The sequence below is a fragment of the Pituophis catenifer genome, unplaced genomic scaffold, assembly GCF_029215685.1.
Source record: "Pituophis catenifer annectens isolate HBS135680 unplaced genomic scaffold, rPitCat1.0.hap2 SCAF_1, whole genome shotgun sequence".
Taxonomy (NCBI): domain Eukaryota; kingdom Metazoa; phylum Chordata; class Lepidosauria; order Squamata; family Colubridae; genus Pituophis; species Pituophis catenifer.
This window is the reverse complement of record NW_027256881.1, coordinates 100,532,836-100,558,632: the sequence shown is the minus strand read 5'-3', so window position 1 is coordinate 100,558,632 and position 25,797 is coordinate 100,532,836. Positions and strand designations below refer to the sequence as shown.

The 25,797-nt window shown below is 39.7% G+C and overlaps 1 protein-coding gene across 3 annotated transcripts; it reads right to left on the bottom strand.

The window, feature by feature from the left end:
• Positions 1 to 1,123: 1,123 nt before the first annotated feature.
• On the bottom strand, positions 1,124 to 22,418 carry DDO (D-aspartate oxidase). 3 transcript variants are annotated; one of them, XM_070953376.1, is made up of 7 exons: positions 22,334 to 22,405; positions 17,032 to 17,107; positions 13,976 to 14,150; positions 12,143 to 12,251; positions 9,733 to 9,909; positions 3,924 to 4,332; positions 1,124 to 1,411 (listed from the first exon to the last, which is right to left on the bottom strand). In XM_070953376.1, the coding sequence occupies exons 3-7, from the start codon at positions 14,145 to 14,147 to the stop codon at positions 1,283 to 1,285; spliced, it is 996 nt and encodes a 331-aa protein (XP_070809477.1). In that variant the 5' UTR covers positions 14,148 to 14,150; positions 17,032 to 17,107; positions 22,334 to 22,405; the 3' UTR covers positions 1,124 to 1,282. The 3 variants fall into 3 exon arrangements, with proteins under 3 accessions (XP_070809477.1, XP_070809460.1, XP_070809468.1); XM_070953359.1 differs by lacking the exon at positions 17,032 to 17,107 and having other exon boundaries at positions 1,320 to 4,332; positions 13,976 to 14,153; positions 22,334 to 22,418; XM_070953367.1 differs by lacking the exon at positions 17,032 to 17,107 and having other exon boundaries at positions 1,320 to 4,332; positions 22,334 to 22,392.
• Between the last annotated feature and the right edge of the window lie 3,379 nt (positions 22,419 to 25,797).

Genomic DNA, 25,797 nt, shown 5'->3' with positions numbered 1-25,797 from the left:
CCTATTAGCTGTTCCAGGCTTCGGGGTTCACCACCGCCCATCGCTGCCATCACCACCCATCACTGCTGCTGCCTATCGCCACCTCTGTGCGCTCCGTTTTTGGCCTTCGCACATCCTGTTTTCAGCCTCCGCGTGCCCCGTTTTTGGCCCGTTCCAAGCAGTGGGGATCGCTGCAGTTGCCACCTATCCCAACCACCTGGAATGGACCAAAAGGAGGTAAATTGCTGGGAGACAGAAGCCGAAAGGTGGGGGCCAGTGGGTGGGTGGAGCTTCAGCAACATTCGCTGTGTAAGACGCAAAGACATTTCCACCCACTTTGGGGGAGGGGAGTGCATCTTATACACCAAAAAATACGGTAAGTCTAAGTGCTATTGCTATGAGTCACATACTCCACAAATTCTAGACAATTCTATAAAATTAACTATGAAAAGATTAAAAAAACAAAAAAGATGTCTCTCATTAAAGGGTGCCTTCTTCCTTTTACTCAAGGAGCCCCTTGTAAAGGGTCTTTTTGCACTAAGAGTTGACCTTAGTGGAAGACATTACATTGCCCTCATGACCTAGCCTTCAACTTTTTCCACCTTCTTCTATTCATAAATTGCTCAAGAGTTCTATGTTGGGGTAACAACAAGCTCACTGGAATGAATGAGAGAGTCCCATTTTGAGTCCCAGCAGAGAACAGGGTACTGGATCTCATCGGCAAAAATCCAGATAATAACTAGATAGCAATCAAGAGTTAAGTTTTCTCAGTCTTTGTGCTGCAATCTAACAGCCAGGTGGCATTTCATCCCAAATATTTTAGACCTAACACAACACAAATTTCTGATATATTGTGGTCTATTGGGGTCTGTTTAAATAAGAGATGGTTATCCTTCTGGTTAAGAGATGGTTAAGCCTTCCTGGCTTTTGGTGGTTTGGGGAGGGGGCAGCGAATGCAGGAAAAACACAAGTAGGTAAGTTTTCATGAATAGCCCAATAAGTGACTGATCCAATACTGCCCTCTTCTGGAAGAAGGAGAAAAGGTGTGTAGAAAGAAATGAGAAAAAATAAGCCACTACAAGTACATTTTATTTCACTGATACCAGCCTTGACAAAGATCATGGCATACTTCTAAATGCAAACTGTAACTGATTTCCTAATTCAGTCAATTAGGTATAAATGTTAAAATACAATATTTGGTAATAAAACTCAAATTGCCATATACATACTCTATTTTCCTCCCTCCTAGAAATTTGACAAAACATTTTGAATATGCAAGCAAGATAATTCAGCATATTTGGATTTAATGCCTATCTCTTGATGACTTCCACAACCAGGTGATGATTCGAATTGGTGAAGCAGCTGTCAGGGTTCCAAGTAACAGATCCATTTCAAGCAAAATTCCAAGGCAGGTGGATTCCTCAAAGAATAGCTTTATTGGAAATATCAAATTGACACATGTCTGGTGAAAACCAACTCTGAAGGGCCCCTTGGTTTTCACCTAATTAAAAGTAAAAGTTTTTCCCTCAATCCCAAACAATCAGTCATGTGGCCCAATCACAGCAGGGTCTGCTGGTCTGGTGACATTACTCCTCCTTCTTCCGGCCAGGTGTGAGAACATCCTTGGTTCCCAGGTGAAAGAATTTTATTTTGACTATACAACCCTAACTATCTCTAATCCCCCCTCCCTATCCCTTGCTTCAGTGAGGCAGCACTGAAGCTCCAAGATGGCTTCAACCACGTCAACTTCAGCAGCTTTCCCAACTGGTGCCTGCTAATCCAACAGTATTTGAGTATAGGGTCCCAAATTTCCATGTGGCATCTTGCCATTTTTATTGACAATTAACAGGAGTTGGAGATAATTTTATCTAGAGCCAGCAATGGCGCAGGAAGAGTGAACTTTTGGTTGAGATTGAGGCAGTGGTGGAATTCAAATTTTTTTACTACCGGTTCTGTGGGTGCGGCTTGGTGGGCGTGGCAGGGGAAGGATACTGCAAAATCTCCATTCCCACCCCAATCTGGGCCAGCCAGAGGTGGTATTTGCCGGTTCTCTGATCTACTCAAAATTTCCAAAATTTAGCAAGGACTTAAAAGTAGACAATAAACTAGCACCAATCTTGTTTCACCAAAGTTTCAGTCCAGCAGGAAGTCTTTTTATCTCCCTTCATATTTATTCACTTCTTTGATTTCTCTCCTTCCTTTCATTCAAGAGCTCTTGGGAGCATACATAACACTCATTTCTCCCCTCTTCCCCAGTAAGATAGGCTGAGCTGGGAATGAACATGATCAAGCCAAAATCCCTAATGAATTACCAGGATTAAGGGGAGAGTTGAAACTAGTTCTCCCTATTCCTAATTCAACACTTTAACTGAGTGCTTCCCAAATCTGGGTTAAAATGGGGTAAAGCTGGTTTTTCTTTAGATAACAATACCCAAAACCCATTGCCCAATCACAACAGGGAAACTAAAAGTGAAAGTGCTATACCTATAATGGGTAAAAAGGACGTCTTGATAAATGGTTTTGAGTAATGAAGGAACTACAAAGTTTGCATAGGCTTTGAAGCCAAGTGCCACCAAAACTGATGGAAAACCATGAACGCCATCACAGAATTAACAGCCACAGTTATTGCAATGATGGGCTTCCAATAGCCCCATTGGGCTAGAGTCTGCATTTCCAGACTGGGAGTGAAGAGTCACCTCCATATCCACAGTTGAACTGCACAACAGCATATTGTGCAGTTCCCATATACAATTGGGACAATTCCCATGAATTATCTGCAAGAAGTTGAAGGTTGCTAGTTCTAAGCTAGGGTCTTCCTGATCAGGGAAGTCTAGCAGGTAGTCCTTCTTCCCTTCGGTCTTAGTGCTTTATGTTTTTCTAAGAGGACCACAAGCACTGAGCAATTAGGTACCATACAGTGGTGGGTTGCTCCTGGTTCAGACCGGTTCGCAAGAACCAATAGTAAAACTGGTTGGGAGGCTCCGCCCACTGCCCCAGATGTCATCATCGGCGATCTGCGCATGCACAGAAGCAAGGCACACGCACTCGCTTCGCTCACCTGCACGCATGATCCGTCGCGAACCAGTAGTAAAGGTAAGTACCTGGTACCGTATTTTTTGGAGTATAAGATGCACCTTTTCCCCCCTAAAAGAGGGTGAAAATTTGGGTGCATCTTATACACCGAATGTAGCCCCAGCCACCTGCCGGCCCCCACCCTTCGGCCTCCTTACATCCTCTCAAACGGAGCTTTTGGAGGCTGCAAACGCAGCCTCTCAAACAGAGAGCCTCTCAAACAGCCTCCAGTCTGTTTGAGAGGCTGCCTTTTCAAAGAGAAGCTCTTTTGCAAACGGAGCTTTTGGAGGCTGCAAACGCAGCCTCTCAAACGGAGAGCCTCTCAGCCAGAATTTTTCCCCCTTTTTTTATTTTTTATTTTTATTTTAATTTAATTTGTATACGGGGACTCAGGGAGGTGAACAGCCAAAATTAAAATACATACAATACAAAAGTTAAGATAATTAAAAGAGATTAAATCAATCAGCCTCCCAATTTAAAACTCCAAGTCTATAAAATTTAAAAATCCCATTAAAAACCATTTAGGCTAGGCCCTTATTTTCCTCCCCCCAAAATAAGGTGCGTCTTACACCCTGGAGCGTCTTATACTCCGAAAAATATGGTACGTGACTGACATATAATCAGCTGGATGACATTCCTCCAGATTTTACATCACACCCAAAATCCTAGCTCTACCAGACTTCTGGATCAAAAGAGAAATGTTTCTTTCCTATTTACAGCTTTGCTTTACACCCAGGTATTGCCAGGGTTTCAAGGCACTCCTTAACCAGCTGAGTTGCCTCCTTGGCAGTACCCTGGTGTATTGAAAAACCACCTCCCCCATGGCCATAATTGTGAACCACCAGCAACTTCTCACGCTTGTGAGTCAGTACCTCCTTCTGTACTCTCACAGCTGACCGAGACGGCCTCAGGCCCACCCTCACTTTTATATTCTCAGCTGTCCGAAGCGAAGGCTCAAGTGCGGAACATCTATCAAATATGCTTTTGCTGACAATGGGATCCGGGGACAAATTCCAGTTGTCTTTTTCTCTTATCCCACCTAATGTTACATTGTGTATCCCTGGATAGATGTAGGTCAAACCATCACCATCACGAATAAAGTGCTTGATCCAAGGAGCATGAACCTTGAGAACTTGCCCTCTGGTGGGGTATATCTCTAGGTCTCCTATAAGTTTTCGGGAACCAATGCCTGAGCAGTTTACTACAATGTCAAAATCACGGTGTAGCTCCCAAAGATCTTCTATTTTCCTTGCATGCACCTGGCCTCCATTTTCTTTCAGCCTATAAAGAATATATCAAAGGTCAAAATACGGCACTTTTGAATCCTCTATGGCTAATGTTTTACTTAGATCACATAGTTCAAAGAGCGAGATCACAAATTTGAAATGCAAAACTGAAGTGAGTAAAGGGAAGCCCAAATCACGTATGTGTGTCCGTGCGTCATCACAGGTCTCAACATCATGACACAAGCACATTTTGAACTGTGCCTCATTTGTACCATATTATATCACAGGATGCAAACGATGTAACTCACATCATTTGCATTATGATGTCATAATGCATAGGATGTCATTGTGGCTTCTACCAGATACCTATGGCACAAGGAGCCTGGTGGTGCAGTGGACTAAACTACTGTTAAAGTAGTATTTAGCTGCCAGCTCCCTGCAATTACTGTGAGTTCAAATCTCACCAGGCTCAAGGTTGACTCAGCCTTCCATCCTTTCGAGGTAGGTAAAATGAGGACACGGATTGTGGGAGCAATAAGCTGACTTTGTATAAAAAAGAACACCGCTTGGAGGGGGGGGCAAAAGCCCTACTAAGCAGGTATATACAAAAGTATGACGGCTATTGCTGAAAAGCATTGTAAGCTGCCCTGAGTCTCCGGAGAAGGGCAGCATATAAATCAAACTAATAAATAAATAATAATAAATAAAATCCCATCAAAATGACAGCAAAGAAGAAGCATGTATATAGGAAAACAGTAAGGATATATCTTATTGCCTTTTGTTATTGCCTTTTACCTACAAGTTTGACTAATAAGGAAACGATGTGATACCTTATTCCTGAAAAATTGTATTCAATTTGCAGATTACACTAAACTGGCAGGAATAACCAACAGCCCTGAAGACAAGCTCAGGATCCAAAAAGATCTTGACAAGCTTGAACAGTGGGTCCTATCCAACAAAACAAATGTTAATGTGGAGAAAAACAAAGTTTTAAATTTAGGCAGGAAAAACTAAAGGTATAAGTACAGATTGAGTGAGACCTGGCTCAAAAACAGTAACTGTGAGAGGGACCTTGGAGTCCTAGTGGACGATCACTTAAATATGAGCCAGAAGTGTGCAGCAGCCGCCAAAAATGCTAATATAATTCTGGGTTGTATAAACAGAGGCATAGAATCAAGATCACATGAAGTATTAGTACTGCTTTATAAAACCCACACCTGAAATACTGCAACCAATTTTGATCACCATAGTACAAAAAAAATGTTGAGACTTTGGAAGAAGTTCAGAGAAGAGCAATTAAGAAGATCAAAGGCCTGAAGACTAAAACATATGAAGAATGGCTGCAGGATTTGGGTTTGGCTAGTCTAAAGAAAAAAAGAATAAGGGGTGACATGATAGCAGTATTCCAGTATTTCAGCAGCTGCCACAAAGAAGAGGGGGCCAAATTATTCTCCAAAGCACCAGAGGGGAGGACAAGAAACAATGGTTGGAAACTAATCAAAGAGAGAATCAACCTGGAATTAAGGAGAAACTTCCTAACAGTGAGGACAATTAACTAGTGGAACAACTTGCCTTCAGAAATCACGAGCACTCCATCACTGGAGGTTTTTAAGAAGAGACTAGACCCATGATGGTGAAGCTATGGCACGCATGCCACAGATGGCACGTAGCGGCCTCTCTGTGGATACGCAAGCCGTTGTCCCAGTTCAGCTCTGCCACGCATGTGACACACCTCCCGTTGGCCAGCTGGTTATCAGGTCTCTGCCGCGCATGCGGGAGGGGCGCCGGGCGTGCAGGGGGCATGTGCATGTGCGGAGTGGGCTGCATGTGGGTGGATGTGCACACGTGTGGGGGTTGGGCACATGCACAGGGGCCACACATGCATTGCATTTTGGGGGTTCCAAGGTCCCTTCTAGCTCTATTCTATTCTATTCTATTCTATTCTATTCTATTCTATTCTATTCTATTCTATTCTATTCTATGCCATGCCATGCCATGCCATGCCATGCCATGCCATACCATACCATACCATACCATACCATACCATACCATACCATACCATACCATATCATTCTGCAATTAAAATTATGATTGGTGGCATTCTTTTCAAAAAAAGGTTTGTGTTTTTGGAGTGAAGAAAAGATTTTGAATAGTGTATGGGAAATGTCTAGCTAATTATAGATTCCTCTTGCCATCAGAATTGGTTCCCTTCTTTAATGTGGATCCACAAAAACTGCAAAGAATCACAGAGTTTTCTGTTTCCACAAAAATGCTAGATTTTTGTTTATTGGGGCTTAATACCACATGGCAATTGTGAAACTAAGTTTCAAGATACTGTGTAATATAGAAGTATCATCAATCTGATGCATCCAGCCTCAAACTGCGAAAGATCTGTTGCAAACAGATTCTGAACTTTATTAGAATCATGAGGAAATCACTGGAGGAGAATAAAAGTTTCCCTGTGCCACTTTGCCTTTGCTGTATGTCAGACAGTACAGGACTGATATTTTGGTTAGATCTGAGTTTGCATATATTGTTCAGTTTGTTTCCTGGCAAATATTAGTTTCATTCTCAAGCCAAAATGTCCCAAATTTTCAGTTTTGCAGAAGAAATTCACAGAATGCTATAAAAAATGTCTATTCTTCTTTATGATATGGATTGGGATCCTAACAGGTAAAAGTGCTGTTGGGTTTCTGCTCAAAAACACAATCTCCATATTCTGAGAAGTCTGATTTGGGAAATCTGCCCAGTTAATAAAAAGCAACAATTACAAGTTAACACGGATGAAAGAACTCCTGCTACCAAGAACATTCATCCCACAGTCCTGGGCTGCTTAATGAAGCGTGTGAATCTTTGTTGGACATTACACAATATCGTCACAGGGTATATTTGTTAAAGTTCAATCTTAAGTTTCCTATTTCCCAGTTTGTGCCAACATGCAATTGTTTTAAGATTTGAACTTGGCAGAACTTTTTATAACTGAATATATTTGCAAGTTATGCCCCCTTCAGAGCAAAGGCTGCCCTCCCAATGAAGATTCTTATTAGCCACTATAGCGGTTCATGAATTCCAGCCAAGTGGTTTATTACTGATTCCCTTTGTGTGTCTTTTGATAAAGTACCAGAAATAGTGGCTGGGACACTGAAATGATGTTTAATAAACTGCACATTTATCAGCAGAAATTGTAATCATGTTTTTCAGCTCACTGGACCTATGCCATCGTTCAAGGAAGCCGATCAGCCCCCATTTCAATGGGTTTGTGCCAGGGCATTGCACTGAGGAAGGGAAACTCCTATGGGAAATCACAAAAGAGTAAAACAGAAATGAGAGGCAACCGAAGTCTCTGCCCACAAGCCCACCTGACAAATATTAAATGGATCCTGCAGCTTCACTGAGCCTCGGTAACGTGTTCAGTGTTGTTTAAAAAATGAAACATGACAGGGCCTGTGTGTCCCAAGAGGCAGCAGGTAGGATTGGGAGAAGAAGAAAAAGCACTTACGGATAATTACTGTAAAACAAGAAGCCCGGAGCTGAATACAACCCAATGACCAGCTAACTGTTGGTAATATTTGACTTGTACTCTCCATCACCTCACTCTCGAATGCAAAACTGCAAAAATGTCCAAATATTTAAAAGGGATCTCTGGCCTATAACACAAAAGCTGTCTTCCTGAGTAAAGTGCCTCTAGATATGTTGGGCCACCACTCCTGTCCTCTCCAGCCAGAATTATCACCAGGCAGCATCAGGCTGGGAAAAATCACAAAGAACTTCAGCTTGCCCAGCATGTTGGAGGCTGATAAATTCATGACTAAAAACCAGATGATGCATATATTATTTAAAAATTCTCCTTGATGTAAGATGAAATGATAGTCACTAGCTTAGGTCCAAACACGGGTGCAGATGTAAATGCTACACTATGCCTGGTAAAAAAGAAGAAAATCATTTCTGAGCACACATTAATATCCAGCTGATGTTAGAATCCAACATCACCAAATAAAATTGAATGATTGGTAATCCCAGATAGATTTAAGGTAGCATTTCATTCCTATATCACTCTTAATCCATGCAACACCCTTCTACAGGTTGTGGTTACGGCCACCAATTTACATAAAAGAATAAGGCTACTAATGTTGTTGAAAGAATTATACTTTAAATCTAGAAACTGACATATTAACCAGTTCATGGAAGCCAACATTGGTAGAGAGCAATTATCTTCACATCCTGCCTGATGGCATCTCATGAGTTTGGCTTGCCCATTGCCAGAGCAAAGAGGCTGGTCTGCTCCAACAGGCGTGTTCTTCAGTTTCTACAATCTCTGTTAAAAGAAACTGCCAGGATAAATGAATCTGGGGTTGTCTCTGGACAAAGCTTTCATCATATAATTGCCAGCCATATTCTTACATTTTTACAAGGGTTTCCAAATTACGAAGCCCTTCCTTTGCAATCTTCCCGTATGTTGTTCTGTTTCTAATTACAAGAACTTCAGGGCCTTTGGCTGAATTCCAATGTGTACACCATTTAAATTTTCACCATGGATATGTATACTTCATATAAAGCGGAATTCATATTCAGAGTTAAATTGAAAAGTATAATCAAAATAAATTATAACCCAAGATTATAAACTGCCTATGGGGGTGTCAAATAATAGGCTCAATGCAATTAAATGCCTCAAGCTGGCGATCTGGTTAATGCAAAGTTCCAAGATAAAGTACTTTGCAGTAGTGATTTAGAACATAATTAAATTAATGTAGGCACATTAAGATCCATAATAAATGATCTTTTACTTGACCTTTTTGGACAGTCCACTTTGCTGATTTGACAAAAGGACAGACACCAAAATGTTACATCTTTGGAATCTGAAGCTTTCTCCTGAATGCTTTGTGGTGTAACAAGTATTTTTGTCTAACTTTGACATACCTTGTATTCTAATTCCCCAGATTTTGTTGGATCTTATGTACTATACAGTGGTGAAGAGAAATACTTACATAGGAAATATGTAAGTGCAGAGTGACACAATTACTGATTCCTGCTTTTAAAGTCATAGGTCTGACGGAGAAGAATTTTACTCTTGGTGGGACATCTTTCTAAATTATCTGCCTACAATTACCTATTAATAGTAACCTGTAGGTTTTTAAGAAGAAAAATCCCCACTTATCCCTGAATCTTCATGTAAAAGTTAATCTGTAAATACTATATTATAAAGAGGTGTGCTCAAAAATGAAACCTTAACTAACAAGAGATTATATTTTATTTGCTTGCTGGGATTTAGTTCACCACAATAGACAGACCTAAAAACTAGGCCTTATCCTGTTCCAGCATTATGTAAGTTTGACAGGAAAGGACCAATGAAGTGGGCAAATGAAGGATTAAGTGTAAAATGCACCAAAAGTTTTAGATCATACTTCTTTATTGTATTGCTGCATTTCAATCTAAAAAAGTGAATAAAAACCCATACCTTTTCTCCAGCCAAATTAAATATGATGGGCAGTCACATTTCAGTGTGGTAAAAGCTTGACCATATTTGTGCTGTGGAAATTTCTTCAGCTCCTTTTCAGTCATTGAGCGAAAGGCCAGAACTGCATCAGACCAGAATGGCATCTTCTCCTCAGGAATGTCCTTAAATATTTGCCAGCTTGTTCATATTCAAGAGAATAAGGGTGCAAAACACAGACATTCTTGGTGTTAATGGTCTCTCCCCATCCTGAAATATTTTTTTCAAAACCAAGCTTTTAAAAATTCACCAAATAAAACGAGCAAAGTTGAGTTCCTAATCCACACCTCAATATTATGTTTAGGCACCACTAGTCAAACGGTATGTTTTAATTATCTTTAAATAAATAGAAGCTGCCACAGCTTCTACATGTTCCATAATTAAACATATATTTCTGCAAATTTGAATACATATTTACTATTCACTGTTCACAAATTCAAACAAAGAAAACATTATTATGTAGATATAGAAGTTTGGATACCATTCAGTTGATTCGGTGCTACTTTGTTGTTGTTGTTGTTGTTGTTATTGTTGTCACTATAAAAGTGTTAATCAGACTTGAAGAAGTAAATGATTCAGTAGACTACAGTTAGCCATTCTAATCTTTTTAACCTCTCAGGTTGCGATTGTCTATTTTCAATAATCATGAGCTCCTCTAAACATCTATCTAAGTCTTAGGAAATAAAGACAATTCATGCTTATAAAAGAGGACAAGGGTATTTCTAAATGATTCCAAGCAGCAAGTTCAACCAGGAAAAATATTGTTTTAAAAATATTAAACCTAACTACCAAAGCCAAGGAAAAGACCAAGCATGGGGAGACCAAGAAAACTCTCTGCTAGAGCTATATGGAGTTTTACAGGACTTCCCATGTGTGGGATAACAGCTGTTATTTCTCTGCTTGGAGACCTTAAGACAAAATGGACTGTATATACACTGTTCTGATGGAACTTCTAGATATCCTTTCCTGCAACTGTTGAGCCTTAGGACTTGGGTAGCTGTTAAAGTCAACGCACCATATGCAATCATCTAAAAGTGTGATGGTCTATGAGTTTAATTCCTGGTGAAGGGTTTGAATCCCACAGACTAAATCTGGTTACTTACATCTGAGGAATCCAAATAAGGATGAACCTGATCATGTATTGCCTCTTGGTGATGAGTGCAACTGGAGTTAAGTCTCCCCTGGCAACCTTGCCCTCTTACAGCTATAGAAGAAGTATAGAAGATGTGAACCAAGGACTGCTCTCGGGAGCAGGAAAGTCATTTAGTTGACCCCTGAACAGCACACAAAGTGCTTAGAAAAACAGTGCCACAAAGTATTGACTGCAAGGGTGTCCAAACTTCTGCAATTGCACACATCCACTATTTTCTTATTTTGAAACTGGTTTTGTAAGCAACTGATTCTACCCACAGACTGGGATTTTCATATAACTCAGCTAAAGAAAGGCAGGAAAAAAGGGTTATTGAAAATTAGTAATCCAGAATTCTATAAATATCTCATAGTTAGCTGTACAAAAACACACTGTGTTTTGTGCAAGCAAAACAGGATGAGGCAGCCTATAGTTGAATGTAACTCCACATTTGCCCTGGAGCCTCTGAATATTAGAAGGGGCTTTTATTATATACCTTCTATATAAATGGTATACTGTATAGAAGAGAAGATATTTATAATCAGCCCCACCAGCAGAGCCAATTAACAAGACAAATGGATCATGTTCAGTACTATGATCCTCCCAAATACAACCTTAGGATTTTTTTTCCTCAGTTGAGATATGGTCATATTCAGATTTCCCCCCCTCCCTCTGCTCAGCCCATCCCAACGTTCCCAATTCCATCACAACTTTCTGTGTGACAAGGAGAAGTCCAATTAAATGTAGCCAAGATCAATCTAATACCACATCCTATTTCTCACAGTCTCCAATCAGCTGCACTGTCGGAAGCCCAGAGGCAGGACTTGAGAGCAATTCTATCTTCTGATGTTACTTGCCAATAACTGGCATTTAATGCCAAACCTGCCTTTGAATATAAAGTACTCTGAGAAGTCAGTGAATCTCTTATATATCAACACCACATTATAAAAATCACAGGCCCAAGCCAAAACTTTTGAAAACTGAAACTTGCATTTTTAAAAGAGAAAAACAAGTGCCACTGCAGCATATGAATGTTTCCCTAAATAAATTCTGAACCCAGTTTAAGGATCACGAGAAATAAGTCTAAAATAAATATTTGCATTCTGTTTTTCTTCTGCAGAAATCAAGAAGTTCTCTCCTGGTCCCCACCAGTATTATATGCCTCCCAAATTTGCCCTAATCAAGAGGCTTGCTCAGCACAATGCTGAAAGAAATCACAAAAGCATTAATGAACTCTGTATTCACCCAGATACCAAGTGAATCCCAGCTTCTGAGGCCTCTGAGGAATTACAGATGGATAACAGATGGTCAAAAGTCTCCCTAAACCACCGCTTCTGCTGATCAACAGGTGTGCCTGTAGAGAAGAAAGAAAACACATTTCAAATGGAAGGAAAGCATTTTAAGAAAATCCAGAAAAGGCAGACATAAAACAGATTGCACTGAAATTTATGTATTGGATGCAAACTGCTAATGGAAGGTTTTGCGAATCAAGCAGAGATTCCACACAGGAGGAAAGGGACAAAGATGGGGTCTCTGAAACATCCCACCCCAAAACTCTCCATACTATTCATGCTATTTTGGGAGGTCATCCAGACCTCCAGGACAAATTTTCCCAAACCACAAGGGGTTGTGGAGGAGAAGGAGGAAGAATCACAATGGTCTTTTTCTCACTCTTCTCCTCCAGGAAGAGCAGAACTCTTCCTAACAGCTCTTCCTGATCCCAAATGGCTGTCCAGTTTATTTTTGAAAACCTTCCATGATGGAGCATCCACAACTCCAGGAGGCAAGCTATTCAATTGATCAATTGTTCTCACTGTCAGAAAAGTTCCCCTTACTTCTCTTTAACAAGCTTCTACCTATTACTTCTTGTCCTGCCCTCTGGACAAGAATTCAGAATAAAGAAGAGGCTGTTGCATAGCTATTGAGGCACAATGGTAGACACAGTGGACAACCTTTGAGGCAACCTTGGCCTGCTGATTTTACAGGGAATGTCGGCCATCCCATTTGTAATTTCTAAACAATGAAAGGGAAAATCCTTTAAGTGTGTTACATTTTTCTCACAAAATGAGGGCAAGCGTAAAGAGTATCCTGAGCAAAAACTCGCTCCAAGAAAGCTTCTCCCACTCCTGGTTATTCTGTTATTGATACCATTCAGAATTTGACTAAATTAATTATTTATTAGAAGGAGGGCGAGTGCAACAAGCCAGCATCGCATTTTGACCTAATTGAGACTCCCTCTAATGCAAGAAATTAGGAGCTTAAATCAAAACCACATGAACATTTATAGATGAAGTAGGAAAGTCCCATATAGGCCAATTGTAGAACATATGCATGTGTTGGGAACCTATTCAGTGATGGGTTTCAATTTTTTTTACTACCGGTTCTGTGGGCGTGGCTTGGTGGGCATGGCAGGAGAAGGATACTGCAAAATCCCCATTTCCTCCCAATCAGCTGGGACTTGGGAGGCAGAGAATAGATGGGGGCGGGGCCAGTCAGAATTTTTACTACCAGTTCTCCATACTACTCAAAATTTCCGCGACCGGTTCTCTAGAACTAATCAGAACCTGCTGAAACCTACCTCTTGCCAGACACAATTTGTATAATCATTGTCATCATCACCATCATCCGCAACAATTGTGTCATGGAATATAATATATGTACTACTAGAATGGCATGTGTAAAATGGCAGGAAATGATTATTCCCAAGATACAAGATAAAATAATCTTCCTGATATGGACAATTTATTTGGGGACTTAACACTTAACACTGTCCAGGAAAAGTAATAACTTGTACCACCACATACAGCATGGAGTTACTCTGGAAATTTTAGAAAGGCATCCAGTCTTGAAGATAAGTAGATAGTGTCTCTTTCTGAATAAATTACAACAGCTTCAGCTGTCTTACTCAAAATGTACCAGTTAAAAGAGGTTGGAAGAATGTCCCTTGAAACTGCAGCTGTACTTCCTAGAAAATTGATTTTGGGGCTACAAAGTAAAAATCGGGGGGGGGGAAATAGGCGTAAAACAAATACTTGGACAATTTCAGATTTTGCTTTCTGAAATGTAAATTTTGCTTGCCTGGATAAAGATGTGGGATAAGCATTCCTGCAGCAACGTCGCTGGTCGTGTTAGGAGAAAATCTATCAGCCATGACAGACACAGTGCAGTTTGTAATGGAGTCTGAAATGTACACAGCGGTGGATAAACCGATCAGACCAGCACCAACAACGACAATCTTTGCCTTGGCCATGTTCTGCTAAGAGAAAGAGGAAGAAAGGGTCTGAGTTTGAAGAAAAGGCTTCTGCATGATTGGTTGCCAAGAAATGTACTCAACATAGCCATGAAGTAACTAGGGGTTGAGTGTAAGCTGATGGATACTGTTGCTAAAAAGATTACTTACACCATGTAACTTTTTAAAGTATCTCAATTAATTCTATTACACATATTTAATTCTCCACAGAAAAACAAAAAGGTATGAAGGAGCTCTTAAACCATACTCTATCCTGTTGGAGTGAAGGGGTTCAACAGGAGAATGTGGCCACCCATATGCTTATCTGAATGATTCCACTTGGAGAAAATTAAATTGGCAACTGGCAACTAGTAACCAGTTGCATTATGATGTGCCACAAGGTAGGTCTTTCGTTTGGTTTAATCATCATCATCATCATTTTAGCCATTGTGTATCCACTGTAGGATGAAGGCTTCTTCCGCATGTTTCCAACCAATATGGTCCTATGAGCTTTCTTTTGCCAATTGGACCCGCAATACTTGCTGATGTCGTCGATCCATCTTATTTTAGGTCTCTTTTGTGGATGCTTTTTATCGAGTAGGATTCATTCTATGACCCCCTTGGTTCACCTGCCGCCAGTTCTTCTTGCTATGTGATCAGCCCATTTCATTTCAATTCTTTTACTTTCTTGATGATATCCTACACTTTCATTTGTTCTCTAATCCATGCGCAGGTCTTTCTATCTTGTCTTGTAATGCCGAGCATGCATCTTTCCATGGCTCTTTGCACCACTCCTAGCTTTTATATAATTGTGACGTTAGTGTCCATGTTTCACCGTATTATGGGTTAATATTATGATTTAATATGTCATATTTATTTATTTTATTTATTTATTTATTATTTAAATTTGTATACCGCCCTTCTCCCGAAGGATTCAGGGCGGTGCACAGCCAAATTAAAATACATACAATACAAAATTTAAAATAATTTAAAACAGAATTAAATCCAATTGGCTTCCCGAAATATTTAAAACCCATTACCCTTAAAATAACCCTTTTAAAATTTTAAGCCAGCCCAGCTTGCTGGAATAGGAAGGTCTTCAAAGCTCAGTGGAAGGTCCGGAGGTCCGGGATTAGTTGTATTCCTGGGGGTAGCTTGTTCCAGAGGGCAGGTGCCCCCACAGAGAAGGCTCTCTCCCTGGGGGTCGTCAGTCGGCATTGCTTGACCGACAGCACCCTAAGGAGGCCCTCTCTGTGGGACCGAATTGGCCGGTGGGAGGTTATTGGTGGCAGAAGGTGGTCTCGCAAATAGCCAGGCCCTAAGCCATGGAGGGCTTTAAATGTGAGAACCAATACCTTGAAGCGCACCCGGAAGACCACTGGGAGCCAGTGCAGCTCGCGCAGGCAAGGTGTCACATGGGAGCGCCAAGTCGCTCCCAAAATTACCTACGCGGCCGCATTCTGGACCAACTGGAGCTTCCGAGTGCTCCTCAAGGGGAGCCGCATGTAGAGAGCATTGCAGTAGTCCAGGCGAGAGGTGACGAGGGCATGAGTGACGGTGCATAGGGAATCCCGATCCAGAAAGGGACGCAACTGGCGTATCAGACGAACCTGATAAAAAGCCCCCCTGGCCACGGCCGTCATATGTTCTTCTAAAGACAGCCGTGCATCCAGGAGGACACCCAAGTTGCGTCCCTATGGTATAGGGTTTCCTGACTAAGCAGGGGATTGGACTAGAAGACCTCCAAGGTCGCTCCCAACTCTGTTATTCTATTCTATTCTATATAAATCCAGCTATTGTGATTCGTAAACTATAATTTATTAGTTAACATGCTGTGCAAATACAGACTGTTTTGTCTTATTCAATAAACAGTAGTTTAAGAGCTGGAGTTGGCCACTTGTAGCTGGCATGATTGTATTTATACAATCAATTGTATTGTATACCAAATCAAACAACTTATCCTACCTTGCTAACTTTAGCTATCTTGGCAGTTAGGGGCAGCATTGATACATTCTCTTTTTTAAGCTAAGACAAAGCCGGTCATTATTTGCTTAATATGAGGACCCGGATTGTGGGGGCAATAAGCAGACTTTGTATAAAATATACAAAAGTATGAAGGCTATTGCTTAACGCATTGTAAGCCGCCCTGAGTCTCCAGAGAAGGGCGGCATATAAATCAAAAAAAAAAAAAAAAAATCAGCACAAAATGCAAAAGATTCAATTCCGGTTCAAAAAAATCAGTGCAAAACATGGCATTGTAGAAAGAAACCTAGCAAGAGGCCTCATGCTGACGCTGTGCCCTTGACTAAAAGATCAACAGAGGTGTTCAGAGACCTATTCTTAGGTCAGTCACATGTTATTTACTTGTTTAAAACTGCTTCTTCAAGATTTTTGTAAGTAAATAATTGGAGGGCCGGGGGTGGTTCTTTTTTATTATTATTATTCTTGTGACCTATGATACTCATCACCTTGGGAGAGCTCAACTGATATATTCATGCAATGTTCCCTGTGCAATCAAGTTAACTAGCTGAAAGTAGCTAGAAAAAAAATCAAGGTACATCCAGACTATTATGAGACTTTTTAAAATCAGCAGCTCAGAGGCAGCAGGCCCCTTCCCTTCCTTTTTCCTTTCTAAAGCATGCTGAACAAAAATTTATTCTCAGTTATTCAACTTGCTTAATTTCAACAGTATTCTTTTGTTGACAGAATTATCAAAGCAATGAATCAGAAACCTTTGCCAATATTTTTCTGTTGCACATCCAGACCTGCTTTTGGCCCATCCCTGCATCAAGAATGGCCCACATCTGGACTCACATTTCAAAGAAGAGCTACCTAGCAGAATCAAAATTTCCTAGTTTAATTTAATAAGCAACATTAATTCGTAGGTGTCAATAGACGGGCATACCAGATAAGAGATCTGGAGAGAACATCTGTAAGCTCTTCCTAAGTGCTGTTGAGGGTACAGTGCATTCCTCCAGTTCCTAAACCAACAGAAAACTCATTAAGTAATTTGTGCTGTCCCAACTGACAAGTTCAAATCTGCCAAAGGAACGAGACTTGCAAATTACAATTTTACTGCAAGACAATTTAAGGGGAGAGAGACTGACAAATTTCACTGGCTTCGTTTCCCCCCTCTCCCAAAATCAGCATCGGGTAGGATAAATTACCATCAATCCCAGTCCATGGAAGAAGGGGTCACCCTGGCCTAGCTGAAAGTAGCTAGAAAAAAAGCAAGGTACATCCAGACTATTATGAGACTTTTTAAATCAGCAGCTCAGAGGCAGAGGTAGGCAATGTTCACCTACCTTTCTAGTCACCTGTGTGATAGTTAAATCATAGACCAGGGATCTCCAACCTTGGCAACTTTAAGACTTGTGGACTTCAACTCCCAGAATTCCTCAGCCAGCAAAGCAAAGCTGGCTGAGGAATTCTGGGAGTTGAAGTCCACAAGTCTTAAAGTTGCCAAGGTTGGAGACTCCTGCCATAGACTATTTTCAAAAAGTTTTTCTGCTGACAGAACACAGTGCAAGGCATTAAGACAGCTTCCTCCACTTAACCCTGGACCATTCTCCACTCCACCGCACAGAAGCTCCAAAAAAATGGTAGCCTGTAAGAAATCAATCAGCCTTCCTGTCACTTGAGGTAGAAGGGAATCTGGCAGAGAATGCTTGCCCACTTTTACTCCAGCTCCAGAATATCTCACGTTAATAATGCTACAAGAGAATGAGTTGTTAGCAAGTAGTTGCACCCAAAATTATCTCAGGTGAGCAAAATAGCACTGAATAAGAAAAATGGCACATGCTTCCTTCCAAAGTCATAAAAAAGGTAATAAATGTGCCAAACCCTTTGTTGGCAAAAACAACAAAATATTTTGAGTTTTTGGAGGCAGAACCAGCAATACAGTTTCTTCCCTGTTAAATCAATCCACAGCCCCTTTCTTTCCCCCCACCCCCCCTGGATCCAGTGAAAGACTCTTGAACATTTGTTTAATGATATTATCTTTGTTTATTGGTGAAATACAACAGATGGGAGTAATACAATCATGATAGCTCAATAAAACATATGAATACAATTAATGTCTGCACAAACAATCAACATGCCGAAGTTTTAAGAAATGGAAAATACACTTCCTATGATTTAGAGATGAAGTAAATTTATCAGAACGTTTTGTTTCATTGCTATTGAATTCCTCAATGAATGTTTGAAAAAGGATGGATCTTTTTCTGTTGGTATTTTAAGACATTTGAGGATTCTTTTATCTGCATGATTTTGTCATGTTCCTTCATGGTTCTTTCTTGGTCCCACATTAATACATAGGATAATACAAATCGAAAAAAACGTAATAGTATACAAATATATAGTTGTGATAACGTTTTTGTTAAAAAGTAGGGCTTCATGTTCCACAAACATAATTATTCTATGTAGAAGGAAAGAAATTTACACTCCTGGTGTGAAAAAAAGGATTTGGTGGATGTGTTCTTTATAATCTAGAACAGGGCTTTTCAAACTTGGCAACTTTAGGAAGTGTAAACTTCAACTCCCAAAATTGAAGTAATATGTTTATATATGGTCTAGATTTCATGTTGGAGGATTTCACTAGTTTTTGTTAATTAAATATTTTTTTTCTTAAAGTAATAAATGAAAGAGAGAGATTGATTTTATTTTAACCTTATGTTTAATAACAGGTCCAGTGGTCTACCAGAAGACTGCTACTTTCCAAAGGCATGTCAGGCATGCTTCATCCACTCCTTTTTAGAATGTCAAGACATTCTAGACCATTTTTTTCTAAATCAGACATTGTAGATCACGGGTCAAACTCGCCGCGTCACATTGCCATCCTGTGACGTTCCGTGACATTTCCCCCTTCGTGGAGCTGGGGTAGGAGTGGCCTGCATGTGATACATCCGGCCCGTGTTTGACACCCCCATAAATGTAGATCAACATGCTGGCTGGGGAATTCTGGGAGTTGAAGTCCACACTTCTTAAAGTTGCCAAGTTTAAAAAGCACAGTGTCCAGTTTTTCCAGCAGCCTAAGCCAGCATAGTCACAGATGGCAGAGCACAATAATGGGGGAGGGAGGGGGGGAGGAGGGAAGGGAAAAATAATGTGCCCATATCAGCCTCAACCAGCCAAAGTCAGTCCATGGCTACAGCATTGTGTGTTAGTTCACATATAACTTGCATGCCATAACATATGGCAGAAGACAGAAACTTTTTAAATACAGGGTAAATAATGATTTGATAGCCAGGCAGCTTTCTCTTATAAATGCTCAGTTGTTGTCCTCATTTTACAAATGCCCAATCACACATATACTAAAAACATGGATATGTTTGCTTGCATGTGCTAGCCATTTAAAACAAATATTTCATTTTTTTTGAATGGAGTGAGGAATAACTTTTGTGGTTTCTTTAAATTGTTTTTTTCTTTCTATGGGTTTTTTTTGGGGGGGGTACTGTGGATCTATTTAGAGCAGGGCTGTCAAACTCCCAGCCCATGGGCCGGATGCGTCACATGATGACCACGCCCACCCTCGGTTTAGCGAAGGGGAAAAAAAGTCACGATATGTCATGTGACGACAATGTGACGATGTGAATTTGACACCCTGATCTAGAGTATCTATCTATATCATGAATCATAGTAGCGCACTCAATCATGGGGATGTTTTGTACTTTTCAATTGGTCAGCTGCTAAGAGAGGTTCATGATGTTCAAACGTGCAAACAGTTTGGAGGGATTGAGGAGTGGAAATATTGCTGTTTTGAAGTGTACTAAATGACAACTTGGCAGAGATTTGTGGCACTGGGTATGAATTTGACATGTAAGTGCTTGATGTACATATATGTTCAGAAACACTATTTAAGATTATACCTTTGCTCCAGACTTAGATTCTATAATGATCTTATCTTTGATTTATATGTAAATAGATGCAGTTTAGGAAACAAGTTGAGGGATTTTTTTTAATGGGTTTTAACAGGATGTCTTTTGCAATCTGTTTAAAAATAGCTGAAAAGCTTGAACTTTCTATGCAGCTTTGCCATTTTACTGATGTGTTTTGCTTCAAAACAAGAATTTGAACTTTGAACGTGGCAAGAAAAAAATCCAGTTGATAATTTCCCAAATATATTACCTGGAAAGGGCTACTAGTTAAAAGAACAGCTGAGGTATTTGTTCTTTGTCCCTTCTAGAAAAGAATACAGCACTTTTTCAATGTGTGTGGATTCCTGCCATACCCATCCTTTCAAAAGTCATATTGCAAAAGGTTTGGTAGACCGAAGGACTTTTTAAACTTCTCTGAGGATCTTCTCAGAGTTCTCTTTGAGTATCTGATATATAGGCTTACAAATTGAAGATGGCTAGCTAAATCCCTCCCTCCAATTAACTTTTATGTTTTATTTGCAAGCATTCATGCTTTTTTATTAAGGTGGGATTTTAAAACCACATATACAATATACTTTGCTTTATTTTATTTCATTAACTAGAAAAAACAAATGCTGTCATGGGAATTCTGGGAATTGAAATCCACACATATGAATGACCTCCAGGTTGGAGAAAACTGCTCTGGAAAGCATATACAGTGGCCTGATTCACAGATCATATAGAGAGTTGACTTCTATTGCTAAAGAAATTATCTATCTTAAGACTACTTTCCCACCATTCTGTAATCTGCAGAAAGGTTAAAATTCACAATCCTCACCTATAATTCAGAATCTGAGAAGAAAAAATGAACAATTCACTTAAAGAATCAAAGCTATTTGGCTCCTAGAACTTTTGCATTGATTTCTGAATGAACTTTCAGATATTATTACCATTGCCATCATCCTATTTAAATAATACATCCTGAATGGGTCAGTGTGTCCGTCCCAAATAGTGGGATGTGGCTAACAATATACTAAATCACTATATAACAATACATTAGTTTGCAAGGTACTCACTAGATTGGCGATTCTGTTTTGCATAGAATACCTTGGCTATTTGGGGAAAAACTGATTGTACTTGAGGCATGCTCTTATTTTACGAGAAAATCTTATGCGAAGGCCTTAATTGACTAAAGAATTGATGGCAAGAACTTTAAAGAACATCATTCAATGCACAAAACACTATATAGACCGAGAGAAAGTAAGGGTGCAGGGACAGAAAGATATGGACAGGTCTAAACTACATTTCTTTAAATATCGTTCTTCATAAAGGAAATGACAGGAAAAAATTGCTATGAAACCCAAACTATTTTTATTGGGAATTATAAAACAGAAGATTAGGAAAGAAATTTATTATCTTATATTTCACATAATTACAGCCGCCAGAATTTCATTTGCACAAAATTGGAAACACAGATTTGCTCCATCAAATACGATGATCATAAAAAAGGTGCTAGAATGTGCAGAAGCAGATAAATTACAGCCTTGGTAGTACAGTGGTTTAAAGCACCCTGTTATTAATACAGCTGCCTGCAATTACTGCATGTTCGAATCTTACCAGGCTCAAGGTTGACTCAGCCTTCCATCCTTTCTAAGGTAGGTTAAATGAGGACCCAGTTTGTGGGGGCAATAAGCTGACTTTGTATAAATATACAAAAGTATGAAGGCTATTGCTTAACGCATTGTAAGCCGCCCTGAGTCTCTGGAGAAGGGCGGCATATAAATCAAATAAATAAAAAATAAAATAATAAATAATAAAAAAAAATTAACAATGAAACTAAAAGACCGAGAGGAAACGATTTATTACGAGACGTGGAATAGATGGTATAACTGGTTGGAGAAAGAATCCAAAATTAATATATAAATGTATAAACGTAAGAGAAGATATTAGAGAAGAGAAAAATAGTTATTGTGTAATAGATAGGTATAAATTGTAGTGAATATAGAACTTAGCAAGTAATATATAGAATGTATGTTTATATAGTTGGTTAAAAGATAAAATAGATATTATCAAAGATGCCGGTATCGGAAAGCTATAAAAATGTATAGTTATGACAAGGAATTTTTTTTAAAAAAAGACCTGTTGATGACTTGACCAATATCAGGGAAGAGCCAAGTTCTTCACGGCTGCAAAAAAATAAAACCCTTATGTTGCTGTAAAGTACAACTTAACGTACGTTTCCTGTGCAAGCCTGCATTTACTTAAGAATTGACTGAGTACATCATCGATTTAAAGGAGCTTTCAAAAACCACACGTATTACATGGGGAAGTGGGGGGGGAGGACAGAAATACCTTTCTTCACAGAAGAAACCAGATGTTTTCTGACAAGTGCCGCCTTCGCACAGAAGCGTTGCGTATCAGAAAAGCAGGAGGGTCCAAGCTTAACAACCGGAAAACATGAATCCAGTAGGCGGAGTTATTATAATTAGCCAACCCTACTAGATTCTGATTGGACGGAGGGCGAAAAAAAAAGTATTTTGCTCCTTTTTTTTCGCTCGCGCGTGCGCTCTGGAAAAGGCTTGTGAAAAGATGCGGCTTTCGGAGCAATTTCCTTTTGGGGCGGCAGACCTGGATACTGTTGCTAATAGTAGCCTATCTACTATCTGAAGACATGGGGGGGGGGAAGTATCTGAGTGGGTTGCTTTTGCTAGTCTTTTTAATCAGAGCGGCTAAATTGTACGGGCACAATAGTAGTAAAAAAATAACACAGGTAACATGTGAAGCTTCCATGTGATTTGGTTATGGATTAGCGTGTTGCATGAAAGAGGGTTATGCAGTGGGATATCTCAACAGTTCCGCCCTGCACCCAGTGCTCTTCAGCATATTTACAAATGACATAGATGAGGGGACAAAAGGGAAGCTCAGCAAATTTGCCGATGACACAAGGGGGCAGAGGCGGGAAATTACTATCTCACAAAACAGGCGGAAGGTTCAGAGACATAAGAGTTCCGTTTAGCAAAACTATTCAGTGATGAGAATTGTGAGATGCTCATGTTGATATCTTGGCTTGGCAGTGGTTGTGAGCAGCTTCTGGAAAACCACAAATTAAGCACAAGGCAGCACTGTGCTGCAGTTGCCAAAAGAGCCAATGTAGGTTTGGGCTGCAGCAGTAGAGGCTGGTACAGAGGTACACTATAATGTCAAAATCGTGGAAGTGATCCACAGCATTGGTCAGACAGCAATTGGAATACTAGGTTGGGTTTTGATTTCCCCAAACAAGAAGAGGGCTGAGAAACTGGAGAGTGTGTAGAGAAGAGCAACGAAGACAGTGAAATCAGTGAAATCCTTGGAGATTAAACTCTATTAAATAATGTTAAATTATTTGATGAATGTATCTTTTATGTACACTGAGAGCATATGCACCAAGACAAATTCCTTGTGTGTCCAATCAACTTGGCCAATAAAAACTTCTATTCTATTCTAAAAGAATTAGATGTGTCTAAGCTTTAAGAAGAGAAGATAAAGGTGAGACATGACAGCAGTCTTTTAATACTTGATGAGCCATCACAAGAAGTCATGTATATATTCTCCGTAAAGCCTGAGAGTAGGGCAACAACCAATGCTTTATAGCAAAGGTCTTCAAACTTGGCAGCTTTAAGACTTGTGGACTTCAATTCCCAGAATTCTCCAGCCAGCATAGCTTAGCATAGCTGGCTGGAGAATTCTGGGAGTTGAAGTCCACAAGTCTTAAAGCTGCCAAGTTTGAGGACCCCTGCTTTATAGAGAGAGGTCCAATCTCAAAATAAGTAGTAGTTTGCTGATCATAATAACTCTTAAACTCTGGAATAGCCTGCCTTCTGAAGTTATGGGTATTCCATCACTGGGGGTTTTCAAACAAAGGATGGTCCAAGCATTCTAATCCTAGAGAGGGGTTTAGAGTAGAGGACTTCTTCTAGACTCCCCTGTAAGTCTCCAATTTTATAAACTTAGTCAAATGTAGCTCATTCATTAAATCAGAGGGAATCAAACCATGGTTTAACATGATACGGGAGTATAGTCACTAAGCTCATTTTCAAGTTCATTTGTCAGAAACAGTTTATATCTTTCACTGACACCTTTCACTGAACCATAATCTTGCCATTCATATTTTAACTTCTGGTATTCTGCAAGCCCAGATCTATCAATTTTGGAAATATTAATCCAAGTATTAGATCTATCTCTACTTAATTTTGGGATAGGATGTATTGCCAGAAAATGAAGATGAAATGGAATTTTAAAACATACAAAATGTCATAGAGGAAGGGTGACAAAAGGGAACCTCTACTTCTCTATTCTAAGTTGTATGAAATTCTCTTCCATACAGGTAAAAAAAAAGTGTAAAGTCACCTTCAAACTGTGTTCAATTCCCAGTAAGAAACCTCGATAACACTGATTCTACTTTTGTACTGCTGAAAACAGGCAATTGTGATAACCATAAAAAAAATCCAAAATATAAAATAGAGCAGTATATTTATGGGGCCAACTGAAAGACTGAATGGTTTTGAGTCCTCCAGAATTTCTCACCAGGACAAGGAAATAAAGGAAAGCAGGGGTGGAAAGAGACTGAAATTGAAGTGATGGAATCTGCATTTAATCCTATGTTTTTGCATGTGCAAACTGGGGTTGCTGTATCCAGATCATTGCAAGACAATAGAAAAGAGTTTCCTGCGTGTTATTCTTATCATCTTGTGATTGTTAGCTAGCAGCTAGCATTGACAATGAACTTGACATTCTCTTCCTTGAATTTAAAAACATTTACATAAAAGCAACTTCAGCTCAAACCATGTAAGAATCCACTGCAAAAGGTCTGGAAAAATATCTGGGTACATTCTGTTTATGTACACTATTTAATCAATCTGGTCACACATAAGGTAGTTGTCGACTTACAACCACAACTGAGCCCAAAATTTCTGTTACTAAACAGGACAGTTGTTAAGTGACTTTTCCTCATTTTATGACTTTTCCAGAGTTGTTAAGTGAATCACTGCAGCCGTTAACACAGTTGTTAAGTGAAATCTGGCTTCCCCATTGACTTTGTCAAAGTCACAAAAGGTGATCACATGACCCCAAGAAACTGCAACTGTCACACATACATGCGAGTGGGCCAAGCATCCAAATTTTGATCACGTCACCATGGGGATACTGCAATGGTCATAAGTATGAAAACCGCTCATAAGTCACTTTTTTCAGTGCCGTTGTAACTTCAAATGGTCAAATGGTTGTAAGTCAAAGACTAGTTTTATACTATTGCCAGTGTATAGCACATTATTAAAAACTGGAGTAGATGCTGAACATAATGCACATACTTTTTATTATTAGAGTGCTTTAATGTATTGGTTTCATTAGACCTTTTTCTGTTCACTCCATGCACTTGTAATGGGAGTCTTGGGTTCCACATTGAAAGTGGGTTTGCTTTTAGAGGCACAAAAACCCACCCATACCTGTCTCCAGTTTCAAGAGCATCAAACATGGATTCACACAAAAAACAGGAGAGTTAGGGTAGGATAAAAAGTATTGACTCATTCTAGAGAAGTTGATGGAGGGTGGATAGCAGGAGAAAAAGTGCTGTTTTAAGGGCTGGTTTTACCCATTAGTCTCTGTTTCCCTTCCAGAAGGAATAAGATAATGAATTAAATTAGCAAAGCCCTGAAGAATCACCAAAGGGCTTCGCTCAGAATTAACATGATGTATCAGAATACATGCAATAGTCATGCAACATCAGTCATGGAACAAAGTAGAAGGGTCCTGATGGAGTACCTGGAGCCTAACCTCACAAA

Coding starts and splice junctions, on each gene's coding strand:
- DDO (XM_070953359.1), bottom strand. CDS start 14,147: ATGGCCAAGGCAAAGATTGTCGTTGTTGGTGCTGGTCTGATCGGTTTA. Junction 12,252..13,975: donor TATCCCACATCTTTATCCAG/GCAAGCAAAATT, acceptor TCTTCTCTACAG/GCACACCTGTTGATCAGCAG. Junction 4,333..9,732: donor TTAATTTGGCTGGAGAAAAG/GTATGGGTTTTT, acceptor TATTCTTTATAG/GCTGAAAGAAAATGGAGGCC.